The sequence below is a fragment of the Tachysurus fulvidraco genome, chromosome 12 (genome assembly GCF_022655615.1).
Source record: "Tachysurus fulvidraco isolate hzauxx_2018 chromosome 12, HZAU_PFXX_2.0, whole genome shotgun sequence".
NCBI lineage: Eukaryota > Metazoa > Chordata > Actinopteri > Siluriformes > Bagridae > Tachysurus > Tachysurus fulvidraco.
In genome coordinates this window covers 5,387,250-5,403,339 of record NC_062529.1, presented here as the reverse complement: position 1 = coordinate 5,403,339, position 16,090 = coordinate 5,387,250, and the positions used below count along the sequence as shown (strand labels likewise).

The window sequence follows — 16,090 nt, the reverse complement described above, 5'->3', positions numbered from 1 at the left end:
AGGAGTGTTTGTTGTTTACAGGTGTGTGTGTGTGTGTGTGTGTGTGTGTGTGTGTGTGTGTGTGTGTGTGTGTGTGTGTGTGTGTGTGTGTGTGTGTGTGTGTGTGTGTGTGTGTGAGAGAGAGAGAGAGAGAGAGAGAGAGAGAGAGAGAGAGAGAGAGAGAGAGAGAGAGAGAGAGAGAGAGAGAGATAGTTTGCAGTGATGGTAAACCCCAGTTGTGAAATTAAAGGCAGATAAAGAAGCAGTTTTTTTTTGTTTTGTTTTTTAATGGAAACACCAAGTTTCTCCTTCTCCAGTTTGTTGTGAAAGAAAAACAATGCCTTTCAAATGAAAGAATAAGAAGAAATGAAGAGGACACAAATTTCCTTGTTTTCAAAGAAAATTAAAAACATAAAATGAATCTGATGGTTTTTACAGAAAGATCTACTGTACATGGTCAAACTGAGGCCCATTATCAGCAACCATCAGTCCTCTGTTTCAAACTTATCTTATGTTTACTAATCCAAGTTAATTATTTTATATGGTTAATTGATTATTAGAAAAGCTTTTCTAATTGTGCTAGCACAGCCGAAAATTGTTGTACTGATTACAGGAACAATAAAAGCGGTCTGTCTGGGTTACATTACATTTACCAGACATCATTATCCAGAGTGTCTTCCATTTTATACAAAAGAGCAATTGAGGTTTAAGGGCCTTGCTCAGGAGCCCAACAGTGGGATTTAAACTCTCAGCCTTCTGAGCAGCATTACAACAAATATCTACGTTACCACATCCACAACAGTTTAGTATCTGGAGCATCAGTAGTTATGTGTTTGTTTACAGTCTCAAACTGGCCACAACATCTCATCTGACATTTCTAAGTGATCTCAAACTTTTGAACAGTAGTGCAGCTTTCCAAAGGAATGGTCCGTATCAAGAGACTAATAATTTAGTTATTTTGTTTCACACATTTACATGTTTTTTTATTTTACTGAGAAGACAAACTGTCCAAAGCAGCTGTGTTTGTATGTGATGTTAGAAGACTCTCTTCTTCTAAGAAAGACTTTATTAGCATACGGAGCTCCACAACTCTGTGCTCAATATTTATATATCGCAGGATCAGGATCTCTGTGATCACAACTCTAGGCTCCGAATTACATTCGGAACCGTGTAGTGGAAACATGATGAATGCTAAACAAGCACTAACCGGATGGATGGATGGATGGATGGATAGATAGATAGATACTTTATTCATCCTGTTTCAGCATCCAGCAGCAACATACAGAGTAATAAGATTTCACAAACACAATAGCACATTAAAGCCCCAACCCCAAACTCCCCCTGCCCAAACATGTTATTTTTTTAATACATATATACGTTATATATAATATAAAAATGTAAAATGCAAAGTGTCAAGTAGCAGCAAATAGATAAGTAATTATATATGAAAAGTAAATACAGATGAGAACTGTATTAAGTCACTATACGGTTTGTGTGTTTCCACCCTGCCATACCTGAGATGTTGTACAGTCGAATGTCCCGGGGGACAAAAGAGCTCCTCGGTCTCTTAGAGGAGCATGACAGAGACAGCAGTCTGAACACACTGAACACACTCCTCTGCCTGGTGAATATACTGTACAGAGGGTGGTGGATGTTGTCCTGGATAGAGAGCAGTCTGTCAAGGATCCTTGTTTCTATATAGATAGATAGATAGATAGTTAGAGAGATAGATCATATATTAAGATATTTTAATCACTATAAATGTGACTAATCAGATTCTAGGATTGTTATCGACTTCTTGTTTCAGTGTTAAGCTTCTGGGGGAAAAAATGCTGTGAAACCCCTGATAATCATTTGGAAATCAAATGTCAGCCTGCATTCCATCCAATGCCACCTAACCCCCGTGTTTCCTCTGAGCCCCTCGGCAAGTGGTCACGATGGAGCCACTCGACAGAGAGCCAGAGAAAGAGCGAGAGCTCGGGAAGCTGGGTAATTAAAATGTAAATATTGATATTTCATTGTTTGAAATGGCTTCCCATCCCGGTTGTTAATGTCACTCCATCTGTGAGAGTGTCTCTCATGCGGTCACTTTATTATAGTCCAGGGAGCTTCTCCTCTCCCGCTGCCCTGCCGCACTGTATACTGGCCGCTTCGTTTTCATATCTAATTAAGTGGAAAAGCACGGTCCGTACAGTAATCCACGGAATCTTAACCAGCTGCCTGAGTATTTTGAATTAATCTGCACCACCGATCGGTCCTTAATGTATGCAATTAAGAGGCTGCCGATTGCTAATTAGGTGCATTAGAATCAAGCGGCTTTGCACACACTTTGTGATTAGCCGACAAGGCAGCATCCCCCCTTCCCCAGGGCACCCCCAAATACTGCACGAGAGAAAGAGGGAGAAAAATAACAAAAACAATACAAAAAAACGCACAAACAAGATATCCGACATGCCATAGGAAGACGTTAACAGCTTCAGCTTCAGCTTCGGCTAAAAATATCAAGATGGAGCAAATTGAATGCTTTTTTTCTTTTTTCGCTGGTGTTTTGTAACCGAACCGTGCGGTTGAACGGGGTCAACTGCAGTTTAGTCAGTTATGAAATGTCAGAGCGCAAATCTCTTTATGGCTTGAATGTAACAAAGCGTTTGTGACAGAAGCAGAAGCATAAATATAATTTATTGTGTAAAATAAAAAAAATGAAAGGCCTGAGGGAAAAGCAGTCAGTTTAAGAAGTAAAAGGAGCAAAGGCATGGTGTTTGTGTGTGTGTGTGTGTGTGTGTGTGTGTGTGTGTGTGTGTGTGTGTGTGTGTGTGTGTGTGTGTGTGTGTGTGTGTTTAACCATGTTTTTAGATCTTGATGTCCCCACCAGAAACACAGATTTTGTTTTGTTTTATTTTATTTTATTTTTTGCTTTATCTTGTTTTGTCTTGGCATGTTTGTTATGATTTTGCTTTGCTTTGCTTGTTTTGTTTTGTAATATTTTATTTTAGCGTGGCTTTGCCTTGTCTTGTTTTGTCTTACCTTGGGATATTTTGTTTTATTTTTGCTTTGCTTCATTTGATTTTGCTTTATTTCCACAAAAACTGCAGCTAAAAGACTTATGTTTACTAAGATTAAGGGCTGGGTTTAGATGTAGACATAACATTAATTAGCTGGAACAATAATTATCTCTGTGTGTGTGTTCATGTATTTGTGTAGCTGCTAAATACATGTTGTTAAGAAAATGTAGTATATTTGCTTGTTTTTTTCTTTGTCCTCTTTGTAGAAATTAAAGGTTTTGTAGGGCTGTGTGTGTGTGTGTGTGCACGCAAGTGTGTAAGCCGCTCTCGTCATCACTTCTCCAGAATAAAGACCTGAGAGACTTGTGTTTACACACACAAATGCACACACTCGCACTCGTTTGTTTGCCTTTTCATGTTGGTTTTGTTTTGCGCACGTTTTCAGTAGCTCAATATTTGCTGTGCGGGTGACTGAAGCAAGGACGTGTTGTGTATGGGTATGCTAGCAGCAAGCCACCTTAACAGACATGAGAAGAGGCTTAGCGTCTGGGGGTTATAAATACACACACATACACACTAACACACAGGATGAATGGTGAGTAGGCTTTAATAGTTAATCCGCTTAACACACAAGGAAAAGAAAAATAGTTGCGTCCCAACTGGTGTAAAGCGAACATTTTTTTTCTTAAGTTGTCCAATCACAACTAAGCTTTATAATTTAATCAATTTCTATGATAATAGTCTTTATTTAGTAAAGATGACAGATGTTGCATGTATGTGTGTACTGATCATTTAAATTGAGCCAGGAAATATATCTGTTACTTTTACACTTTCACAAAATGCAGTGTTTAAAAATGCATGTTTATTTAGTAAGAATTGACCTGAAATGATTCATGTGTCATTTTGATGAATGATTCATTTGTAAATGTTATCACCTTATGAAATAACAAGTCATGTGTTGATTCATGTGTTGGTTTAATGAATGGTTCATTTGAATTTATTTGAATCAAAATGTTATAGACTCCTGAATTGATTCATGTGTCATTCTAAGAATGATTCATTTGAATCTATTTGAATTAATTTTTTTTTGTCATGTAAATTATTACGTTATGGTTCTCAATCACTCATAAGCTATCAGTGTCACTGTAGCAAACAGGAAGTGATGTACTTTTTTGTGCAACTGTATGTAAGAATGCTGTTATTTTGACATTTTGTGACTTTAAGAGTAGGGAGCATCTTATAAACAGACACTATAGCCTCTATCATAAAGACTATCACTGCATGCTCATTGAGAAGGCAAGGAGGAGGTGATGCAAAGAGTGTGTGTGTGTGTGTGTGTGTGTGTGTGTGTGTGTGTGTGTGTGTGTGTGTGTGTGTGTGTGTGTGTGTGTGTGTGCGTACCTGCAAACTGAAAGGCCTTCTCAGCGGTGTGAATGTGCAGTCAGAAGAGATTTGGCAAACCCTGTCACTGAGCTCTTGTGCCCGGTAGGGGTTAATTTCGCTTGGCTGCATCACAGCCTCTTTCTGTCATCCTGCAACATGCCACGCACACATACACCCTGATGCTCAGTCCTCCTGAAAAGCCACTGCTGATTTCACAAACGTTAGACAATCAGATATGTTCTTCCATGTTCCAAATGATCAGTTTTTTCCGAATTCCTGTGCCATGGAATGATTCATAGTTTTTCTTCTTTCTTTTGAAGGAGACAGAGTGTAGAGGGACTGCTGGTGTCTGTCCCCTCTTTAGGATGTAAGAAGGGTTGGGGTGGTATCTCTGCAGAAGCTGTATCTCAGATAAATGTCGTCCTGATAGACCTGTCTGCTTTAAGTCTGGGGAAAAAATGCATCTAAAGAGTTGCAATGCCTTTTAAGGAAAAGACTGTGGCTATGTAACGTAGCCTTGATTATTAAGTCATTTGGATAAATCAAAAATTATTTGCTATATTTCACTGTCTCTGCATCACCAGCATTACCAATATTTCTTTGAGGAAGTGTCTGAAGACGTTTACTGCCGTCCAGATTGCTACATTGGTATTTAATTCAGCTCTTTAATGATCTTCCCAGCACGGCCCTCGCTTTTAAAGGCTAGACACTATCACTGTTATCGCATACCTCTTTTGTGAAATGAATTAACAGACTGAAAAAAGAAAGACAGCCGAGAAGAAAGGACCACGGAACGCAACTTTAAAGTTTAGCCTCCAACGTAAATGTCAATATAGAAACCTCTTCCGTCTTTGGCAGTAAATTCACATTGATGCCTCTCTTCTCTTCGGCGCTATCGATCCGGCCATGAGAACGCAGATTTGTATCTGTTAATTAATGCATTCCTAAACTGCATTTGTATTAATCAGGGAGATAAGAAAAATTGGATGCCCGTGCTGGCATGACAACCGTAAAAGCAGGGACCGGCCCCCCGATAAAATCATTGATGGACCTCACTAAAGGTGGGATGGGAAGGAGACGGAAGGCTGGAGGAGGGGATTGGTGTGTGGGGGGTGCCTTCTTCCACTCAATAAAATAATCATCCAGCTTTTAATTATTCTGTGGGGAGATGTGTTGGAGATCAGGGAACGTGTAAATCTAATTATTTACTAACAGCAGTGACTGGGAGGGAGGGCTATGATACGGCACACGGGGAGCTCCAGGCTACGGGCTCTGTCCATCTGCCACTGCTGTCCTCTCCCACCCCCAGCTTGGCTTTTCTAACTGTGAAACTCACCCCTGCACTGTCTCAGCTTTAAATTGTCCTCTTTTGTTTGTTACCTACAGTAAACATGGCCACGCTTGTTGTAGTACATTATTGTTTTTGGTATGATTATTAAGATCTGGAGAGAGAGAGAGAGAGAGAGAGAGAGAGAGATCTCACAGGATGGTGGGTTTGTTTGGTTTGGTATTTTTAGTTCGTCTGTGCTGTCTTCATTTGCAAAGATTGCAGCATCTTCCATTGAAGCCTCTCTTGAAATAAAAATCGTCCTTAATGTCTTACGATGATTTTTATTAAGTAGTGTTGGACGTGGCTGCCAACTGGCACTCAGCGTCCACCAGCAGGCCAGGAAGTACACCAACTGCTCAGCGCAGTCCTAACAAGATCAGAGATTGTAACAGTTTGGCTAATAAATTAGCACTTGATTAAAAACATAACAAGCTAAAAACATGAACAAGTTCAAAGAGAGACAAGGGGAAAAAATGGGAGTTCTCGCTCACACCTTGTACTTCCTTCACCTCATATTCTCTCCCAAAAGTTAATACACCAGAGAGATCAAGAGTCACCCATCAGTGCTAGTGTTACTCTTCCTGCCACTACATCAGGTCTTGCTCTCTCTCATCTGCTGTCCATTTCTATTTCCCTTCCTAATATGTTTCACTAGTTTTGTTTTTGTTTTGTTTTTTGAGAAAAAGGAATAGAAAAGATGCGGTGAAAAAAAGAAGAGAGGTGAAGGTAGAGAGAGAGAGGGAGGGGGGAGAGAGAGAGTAAGTGATATGAATGAGGTGAGCAGGAAAGAGAAGGGAGTTTGAGGCAAGCAATTAGTCTTTCAGCTTCTGTGATGGGAAGAATTGATCCATGCTGCATGTTTGGGGAGATAAGGAGTTCCCTCCCGCAGGATGCCCCCTGGCCTGCTGCACAGAGCGAGACAAGAGCTGAGCCTCGTCCCGGGCGCCTCCACGCCCTCCCTCCGTTCTTTGTTTGTGCCATCCTTCTGCAGTCCTTTCTCCAGATCACAACTTTAGAATGCCAATGCACTCGCTCCGAGTCCCACCGTCCTCACAAACTAAATGTAGAGTCAAAATGTTATCAACTAATAAAATGACAAATCATGATTTGTCACTAATTTTGAATCTGCTGAATCAAAATGGTTTCACTCCATGAAAAATCCTGAAATGATTAATTGAAATCTGTTTGAATAAAAATGTAAGCAGCCTATGAAATGACAAGTCATAAGATGATTCATTTCAGTGGATAATTCATTTGAAACGATTTGAATCATTTAACACAAGTTATGTTTCTCAATAACTCAGATAAGGTGTCAATATCAGGGTTTCACACAGGAAGTGATGATTTTGCAAGTGTATATGCTAAAATGCTGTTGTTTAGACATTGTGTGACACCAGTGTCCAATGTTGAAACTTTTTTGTTTTCGTTGTGTGTGTCTTGTGCAGGCTTCTCCACGCTATCCCTGGCTGATCAGATGAGTCTGCTACAGAGTGCGTGGATGGAGATCCTGATCCTGCGTGTGGTCTACCGGTCACTGTCATTCGAGGACAAGCTGGTGTATGCTGAGGACTACATCATGGACGAGGACCAGTCCAAGCTGGCCGGCCTGCTGGATCTGAACAATGCCATCCTCCAACTCGTGAAGAAATACAAGGGCATGAAGCTGGAGAAAGAGGAGTTTGTGACTTTGAAAGCTATAGCGCTTGCAAATTCTGGTGAGCTGCTGCAGTTTCATTATTAATAGTATTAATTTTTTTTTCTATAGACCTTGTGTAGCATTCAGAATTGGCCACTTTATTTGAAAAACATTTAGATCTGTTTATTGTTGCAAAATCCAGCAGTTCAGGGACGTCTGTGGTGAGCAGAAATGTAATTCAGTACACACTCGAACCTGGAGACAGAAGCCCAGCAGAAGCTCTACTCCTGTAGTGTCTGACTGCAGATGTAGCTCATTCGCATCAAAGACGATGCAAAGTGTGCTTCTTCTAGCCTTTCTATAAACAGGAACCAGTGTCAAACTTGTTCTTACTTCATCTCTCTAATCGACAAGGTTTCCCTCTCCTCAGAACTGCCTCTAACTGGATGCTTTTTTGCTTTTCGCACCATTCTTTGTAGCTGTGTAAAAGTGTTAGGTGAAAATCCCAGAAGATCAGCGGTATTAGATATACACAGACCTTCCGATTTGGTGCCAACAGACCTGACTACGCAAAGTCAATGTGATGCTTTTCCCCCTATTCGGAAGTTTGACATGAATATGAACAGAATATTCTGACATGGCATTATGCATTGTGCTACTGCTACAGGATTGGTTGATTCGGCCGATAGGATAAGCACACGGATGAATTAGCAAGTATACCTAATAAAGTGGCCAGTGGTTGAATGTGTACAGTAGGAATAAAGCCACATTCAGCACAGTTATCGCATTTGTCATCTTTCCATTAGCATAAGTTGTAAGGAGGGTCAGCAGCGTGTGACTTAAACTCCCTGACAATTGATGTCTTTTTCTTCCGTGGTATTATTAGGCACAGATCCATTGGATTATTACAAAACAGAATATGTGCAGAGAGCTCTCAGATGCCATCTCTCTCTGTCTCTCTGTCTCTCTCTCTCTCTGTCTCTCTGTCTCTCTCTCTCTCACTTTGTTTGAAGGCTTGTCCCTTTCCCCCTCATTAGCATAAGTCCATCTTCAAATACCTCTTAAACAAGGAGCCCATCAATGGTGCACCTCTGTGTCAATAACCCACTCAGATGTTATGCCCCTCCTGCCCCAGCGGCTCCTTTCCTCTGACCCCATCTTTGAACTTTATCTTGGTCGCTGGCCGTGGTGTTTTTCATCCCCCTCCCCCCTTTAATTACAAGAAGGAAACTGTCGATGAAATCTGTTAAATGGGATGCAGCGAGCGGCTTGAATAGGAGGGCAGCTATTTGTTCAAATTCTCCAGCGTTCAAGGTATTGACAGTTTGTTTTCGGAGGCCATATGTGACGATCAATCTCCGGCTGGGTCTGGCCATGCTGAAAAATGAAAAAGCAGATTGCTCTTGCTCTCACTCGCAGACAACAGCTCGGCCCGCTGGACACTCGCGGCCCCTGCTGCCCTCCAGAAGGAGAGGGTGCACGACTCTGGAGAAATTCTTTTTTAATTGATTTTGTAATTAACAGTTCATCCCTCTCGTCGATGACCGTCCGCCTACAGACCAATGGGGTGGCGAATGTTTTGTTTTGTTGAGGGGTGAGCAAAAAAGGCTAGAGTGATGTGCAGATTTATTGAGATGGACTTGCACCATTCCTCTCCTCTACAGTATGTGCTGGACATGTTCCTCTAGTCATGTGTTAGCTCCTGCTGGCAGCATCAGTTTGAATTGTAGCCCTGTGATTCACGTCCAAATCAGTTTTGCTTGCTGTTCAAATAGTCTGTTACAAATAATTATTTGATTGAACTTTATAAGTATTCCTAATTATTGTGTTATCGTTGCATTTTTTTTTTTGGCCTCTCTTATTCCCTCTGTGCCTTCTGCCTCTTAAAGCTCCGCCCCCAGGAGAAGCATCCATAATGCTGTTCAAAGGTGTGACATTTTGTCTTTTTTATTTTAATTTTTTAAGAAAACTACACAGGAGTTTTATGGTGTTTCTGGTGGAAATCACTCCTGTACTGTTTGTAAATTTTAATCATAACAGCACCTCACCATATTAAATGTGAATTGTGCTACAGTAAAGAAGCACCCTTGGCTTTGCCCTCCAACCATTCATCACAAGGAACATCTCTTTGAACATCTCTCTGTCTTCTTCTCTGATATAAGCAAACACTCTGTTTTAAAGCTTGAAGATCTTCCTTCTCAAGCCTGGATGATGATAAATATGTTTCCCTGAGTGCTGTAAGTTGTCTGCACCTCTGCTGATGCTTAGATTGATGGTGCTGCCGGCATGGCAAGCTTGGTGGAAAGGTGCAGTTAAGCATTTTCCTGGCAGGGATTTTACTCTCGTCACGGGTCACTTTTTTCAGATGGCCAAAGCCCATGTGACTGATGGACAAGACCTTGCTGTCTGAATTCTAGATGGGCTCGGATCGGGCGTCCTGACACCGAAGGCTTGGTATATTGAGCCATTAGTTGAAGCAGACAGACTGTACAAGCCCTTACAGCTCTTAAAAAGTACTAAGTGAAAGCGTAGAGGGACTCTCGTACATGATTTGTGCCTCATCAATATTTGACCCTACAGTTATTATTTAGCATGTAGGTATTGATTCGGAGTAAGGCGTGGATTGTATATAATAACTTGGCTAAAGACTAGCACGTTCTGACATGTAGTCCCTAGAGAATGGCTTACGGCTCACGTGTTGTTGCACAATATTGCAGGCTTCGGGGCGTTGTTTTGCATTTGGCAGTCCGTTAAAGCATCTTTACCCGAGTGACTGCTCTAAAAGCGTTTTTTTCTTCTCCAGTATGAAAATGTATTAAAAATTCAACTAGCATTCTGTATGCCAACTATTTGGCAGAACCCTCAGCTCATTGTTTTTACAAACCCTTGAGAACATTTTAGCAAAGAGCCTTTCGTCCTATGCGTGTTGTTTCCGTCGTAGAGGTGCTCCGGCAAGCGTGCATGCCTTGCTAACAAGCAAATATGCAAATGCACGTCGTGTCTGACATTCCTCTTCGACAATGCCAGTCATGCGGAGGGATTGACGCCTGAATAGGCGTCTCATTGTCTCCTCTTGTTCAGGCTCATGCTTCGTATCAGCTTGCTTCCAAGTGTCGTTCCTGTCGCGTGTGCCATTCATCAGGCCCGCAGAGAGCCTTGTAAACATGCACCGAGCGCAACCTCGCTGCTTAATACTCCAGTGTGCATTTAATCACTGTAGAATGAGCTCCAGTCTGGCAGAAAGGACAAGTCAATCCCTTTTTCCTCACTTTTTTTTAGCAGTGATTCTCTGATTGTTCCTTGTACTAAAATTTCATGAACTATATGCTTTTTTTACTGGCATGCTAAAATAAAATTAATTTAAATGATCAATGATCTGATTATCTGATCTCACGTTATTATGATGAAAATAATATTCTATAAACGCTCCATTCATTTACTCTGAGGTTAATCTAGAAATCTGTTTAATATCAAAAAGAATATACAACAACAATAATAAATATGTGTCATTTTTTTTGCCGGTTAGACTCCATGCACATAGAGGACGTGGAGGCGGTGCAGAAGTTGCAGGATGTGCTGCACGAGGCGCTGCAGGACTACGAGAGCAGCCAGCATCCCGAGGACCCACGCCGTGCCGGAAAGCTGCTTATGACGCTGCCACTGCTGCGCCAGACGTCCACTAAAGCCGTGCAGCACTTCTACAGCATTAAACAGGACGGCAAGGTGCCCATGCACAAACTCTTCCTGGAGCTGCTTGAGGCTAAAGTCTAGCTCGATCACTGAGGCCTAGAGCAGTTCCATCATCACGGAGCAGCCTGGGCCTACACACTACTAGCGCTCTCACTACACAACACTGGGCAGGTGATGACTGATATACCGTGAAACTTTTCTCAACAACAGTATCTAATACCGACAACAAAACCTTAACGATACTCCGAACTATTGACGTTATGCTAGACGCATAAAAGAAATAACGTGTGGCTGTTGAGCAAAAACTAAAACAAAATCCTGTTAAATAGGACAAGACTTTGAAAAAAAGACTATTTAGCAGGAGGACTTTGTTCAAACCAGATTTTGACTTCTTCTTCTTCTTCTCTGAAAACCACTGCAGTTTTTCGAGCTTTCGAAAGAACATTTTGTTGATTTTCACCTGGAACACAGGAACCTGGATCTAAGAATGACAAACCCTGCCAAAGGAAGGAGTTCCACTGAGTGGGATGCCAATGAAACTGTAACGTCCCAAACGCACGTCCGATAATCCCTCTATCACAACAGCCACGACCTGACAGCAGGCAGTAGTGTTACCACCTGACCTCACACGAGCAGTCTGACAGCGCATTCGCCAAACAGAGATTTTATTTGTTTATTGGTTTTTTGATTTATTTCTGGCTTCTTTTTTTTTCCTGAAGAAGCTGCTCCTAATATTTTCTCATTTTCACCACAAGCAGTCACCGGGGCTTGATTCCCTTCTTCTTTCCTTTCGAGTCTTCCAAACAACCTTTAATGATTTCATCATTTCTCTTTTCAGGGAATATTCCTGAGCATTAGTCTCTCATGCAATATGTAACAGAGGTACTATAGTGAACAAGGAATAGCCTAATTTATTTATTGATATTTTACTGTGCTTTATCTCAGTGCATTTATACTGAAGGGTGTAAATATAGTATGTAGTATACGGACATCACACTTGCATTTGATCACATGTTGAGAATTATTATTATTATTTATTTTTTTTCTACCAACTCTAACACTTTTGGGAGCTGTTACGAGTCAGAAGAGAATGCTTGCTATCTTCTCTAAGCAATAGAGGTTCTAAAAATGAGTGTAAATTTATGCAATTTCTGTTCGTGCCCGAGATTTCTTGCAGCTTTAACTTTCTTTCTGTGGTTGATACAGTATGATATTTGATCGATGGCCGGAAGGACCATGAACATTAACTCAACACAACCAGATCTGCATTTAATATTACCACCAAACTTACTTTTACTGATATAATTTTTTTTTAATCAAAACAGTATATTAGCACTTAGGACGAGCATCAGTGTAGCTCTATCTTCATGTGGTTCTTTTACCAAAACAGGGCGATGATGATGATGATGATGATGATGATCACAATGTAATCTTCAATACGGCAGTTTGCTTTAATTACTTAAGCAAGGTATCTACTTCACATTACCATCAGAAATATGTCAGTATTAGTAGGTCTATGGGGGTATTTTTTTTTCCTGAATATTCTTTAAACGTTGTATATTGTAAAGTAAGATTATAAAACTAACCCGATGCTTTAAAAAAAAGGCAAAAAAAAAAGTTCAGCTTCTACGTGTTCCATGTCCGTTGTACTTTTTCCCTTGAACTGCTTCTTTTTTTATTTGTTTTCTTCTACCTTTATTCTGTGTGGGTTTTTTTCTTTAAGACAGGGTAGAAACAGAGACACTACTGGATGTATGAATGAATCCTCAGGAGACATGGCATGGATGATGGGTTTCAAATCACATTCTGGCATAAAGGACTCTTGTGAAGTTAACGCTAGATCAACAGTTTCATGATCAATGTAATCTATACTGATGTATAAGTGATTAACAGTTATTTAAAGGAAGGAGCAACATATAATTAAAAAAGGGATCATTTTATCTAACTACTTTCCTGTAGACTAACACTGTATATCTTAGGTTTAAAATGAAAAAAAAAATGTTTTTGAGTATTTAAACATGGTAGTGATTTTTTTTAATTATTATTATTATTATTTTCTTTCTTTCTGTCTTCTTTTGTTTTTTGGGGTTTTTTTATAACACGCTGCTGTATATAAGGCCTTCCATGCTGAGCGACTCTTGTAATATTATCTTTAATTCTTTGAGGCTGCAACGGAAAGAAATGTTATTTGTTTTTGGTGTAGGATCCAGTTTCTAACACTCGTGCTTCAACTTTGTGTGCTAAATAAAAATGAAGAGAAAAGGACTTAAAAAAAAAAATCTTGGAATAAAACAGGAATAAGGGTTTTATTCTGGTTTTTTTCTCCCTTCTGTGTTCTTTAAATACTGTATAATAATGTCATAAACTATACAAAAATCATTTTTGACTGTGTTTTCAAGAGTGTAATTTTTTTCTGGACATAAATCATGGCTAAACATTGGATGGTCAAAAACCGGAGGGTTTCTGCTGTTGATCGGATGTTGGCACTTTCTTTTCTTTTTCTTTTTTTAATACACTGTTCATGGCAGAAAGGTGCAGTTTCTTCCTTTGTGAGTTTTCGTTCCTCTTGTCAGTTACATTTTGTCTTTCTAATGATGTGTACAGCGCACCAGTGCAATTCATCCTTTGAATTGATTGAAGCTGAGCTTTCATTATTATTATTTTTTTATTTTATTTGTTTTAATAAAAAGTCACACAGATGTTACAGCAAGCAGTCCTGGGCCTGGGTGCATTCTAGGAGCTGACTTGGGATCAGCTGTCCCTCTCTATAAATTCAAGGCAACAACTGACCCACTTCAAGAGTCACTGTTAAAGCCTGAGGTGCACTGAGTCCTGAGTTACATGAAGCATTCGCACAAAAATATAGATTCTTCCAATAATAACGACTCCTTTAGCGATACTTGACTACATAACTTTGAACGGTGTAGTACCAAGGTTCACTTAGATCATCAAAAGAAGGCTCTATTTGCTCTTAAATATATTAGAGTAGCGTAATCAAAGTGTAAATCACCAACAATCTGTTGTTTTTTTTCCAACATATTTTCTTATTTAAAGCAATATGTGTGGCAATCAGGAGTCACACTCTGCAACTGAACTAGATCAAAAATGCTGTATTTATCGGACTATTTTGCAATGTAAGAAATAATGGGGGGGGAAATAGATGATGTACAAACAACTGCTATTTTTTATTATAGAGGACCTTATGGGCATGGGATGTATTTATTCATGTCTGGAAATGTATTGAAGGATTTTTCAATTTGCAGCGGTGCAAAATGTTAGAAACACTAATCAACAACTGGAGGAAGAAGGGACAGGGAGGGGGAGGGAACAGGGACGGGAGGGTATTTAAAAAAAATACTAAATAAACAAAAAACCTATATGATCACTAAGATGATATCAATTTACAGTCCAGGAGTTGCTGAAACAGCCTGTAGTGAGAACCATGTCTGTAGCTCTAGATGTGCTGAACATCAGTGAAACAATTACTTGTATATTTTTGTGACGTGTACCATACAGTGTGCTCCAACAATTCTGTCCATTTGTGTAAATGTATTTATTTTACATTGTATATATTGTTCAATGCAAAAAGAGAGACCTATGATTCTGTAACTACGATCAATTCAGATGTGTAACTCCAATTATGCCTTTCAGGATAATGGTAGAGCAATATTAAAACATGCTTCCAGTTTTGACTTTCGAGACTGCTTTCTTCATTCCTTCTTTATTTTTGTCTGTGAAATGTACCTATTTATTATTTAAGTAAAACAACCAAGAACCATTTGGATTATGGATAGATATTTCTTCCTATGTTTCCTAGCAGAATTTAAAAAAAACAAAGGAAAAAAGTAAAAGCCATATGTGAAATTGAAAGGTTTTCTTCTTTTTTCGTTAACTATAAAAAGGCTGAGATTTCTGAGTGTCTTGTGTTAAAACTGCTAACCCATCATGCCACAATTTACATAACAATATTTTAAATAACCATAATTTACATACAGTTAGTCAAGGAAAAAAGGTCCCTATGAGCGGCCGGCGGCAAATATGTTGCCATGCAAACCTTATGCAAAGCCGGTATGAATTAAATTAAACCTTCTGCTTATGTGCAAATATAATAGAAACACTCGAGCCAGGGGTACACACTGAAAGTGCAGTCTAAGAAAGTAAAGTTGATTCGTCTTCGCAAAGTTCATTAAGCGTAAATATTGTTAAACATACTGGATTTTATTGGAGGTATGAGTATGAACATAAAATGGCTACAAATCCTATAATATGGCTTCATACAATAAAAAAGATCTATAGGCCTGCTGGAAGTGGAACATATACAGTGGAACAATAACAGTGTAAAAGAGCTACACGGTTACTGTCTTCAACCTCCCTTTAACAAGTCACTATGACAATAAATAACCTAAAAACAGACTTGTGATGATTAGGTTATGGAAAGATTTTAATGTTAGGCCACCAGGATCCATTCTGACATTGTACTTGAAGGACAGGTCACCGTTCTGCCAAAAGATCCTCTAATCACCTTATTTGGTGTTTTGGGTTGAGATGAGGTAACTGGTCAGGCCAAAGGATGTGATTTACATCCTTTTCATACTCAAAGTATTCAGTAAACTCTGGTGTCCTGTCATCACATCAGGATAAAAAGATTTCATCACAGTAGAGTCAAGAAGGGAATGTCCAACCCTGCTAGGGGTATGCTGAACCAGCATAAACACATGGCCTGGTCCAACCCTGAACCTGAACCCTGAACCAGCATAGAGTGATATCCTGGTCCAACCCTGAACCAGAATAAGACCATGTCCTGGTTCAACACTAAACCAAAATAAACTGATGTCCTGGTCCATTCCTGAGCCAGAGTAGAGTGATGCCCTGGTCCAACCCTGAACCAGGATAAATTAATGTCCTGGTCCAATCCTGAACCAGAATAAGACCATGTCCTGGTCCATTCCTTAACCAGCATAGAGTGATGTTCTGGTCCATCCCTGAACCAGAATAAAACCATGAAACCAGGATAAATTAATGTCCTTTTCCAACCCTGAAACCAGAATAATCTCATGTCCTGGTCCAACC

General features: G+C 39.8%; 1 protein-coding gene across 11 annotated transcripts in view; it reads left to right on the top strand.

The window, feature by feature from the left end:
- esrrga (estrogen-related receptor gamma a) overlaps nt 1-14,721 on the top strand; it is a 124,857-nt gene extending 110,136 nt beyond the window's left edge. For all 11 annotated transcript variants that reach the window (XM_047821937.1, XM_047821932.1, XM_047821936.1 and 8 more), the window contains 2 exons: nt 7,140-7,409; nt 10,857-14,721. In XM_047821937.1, the coding sequence (XP_047677893.1) occupies nt 7,140-7,409; nt 10,857-11,101 (515 nt within the window). In that variant the 3' untranslated portion in view covers nt 11,102-14,721. The remainder of the gene's footprint in view (nt 1-7,139; nt 7,410-10,856) is intronic.
- The last annotated feature ends 1,369 nt before the right edge of the window (nt 14,722-16,090 follow it).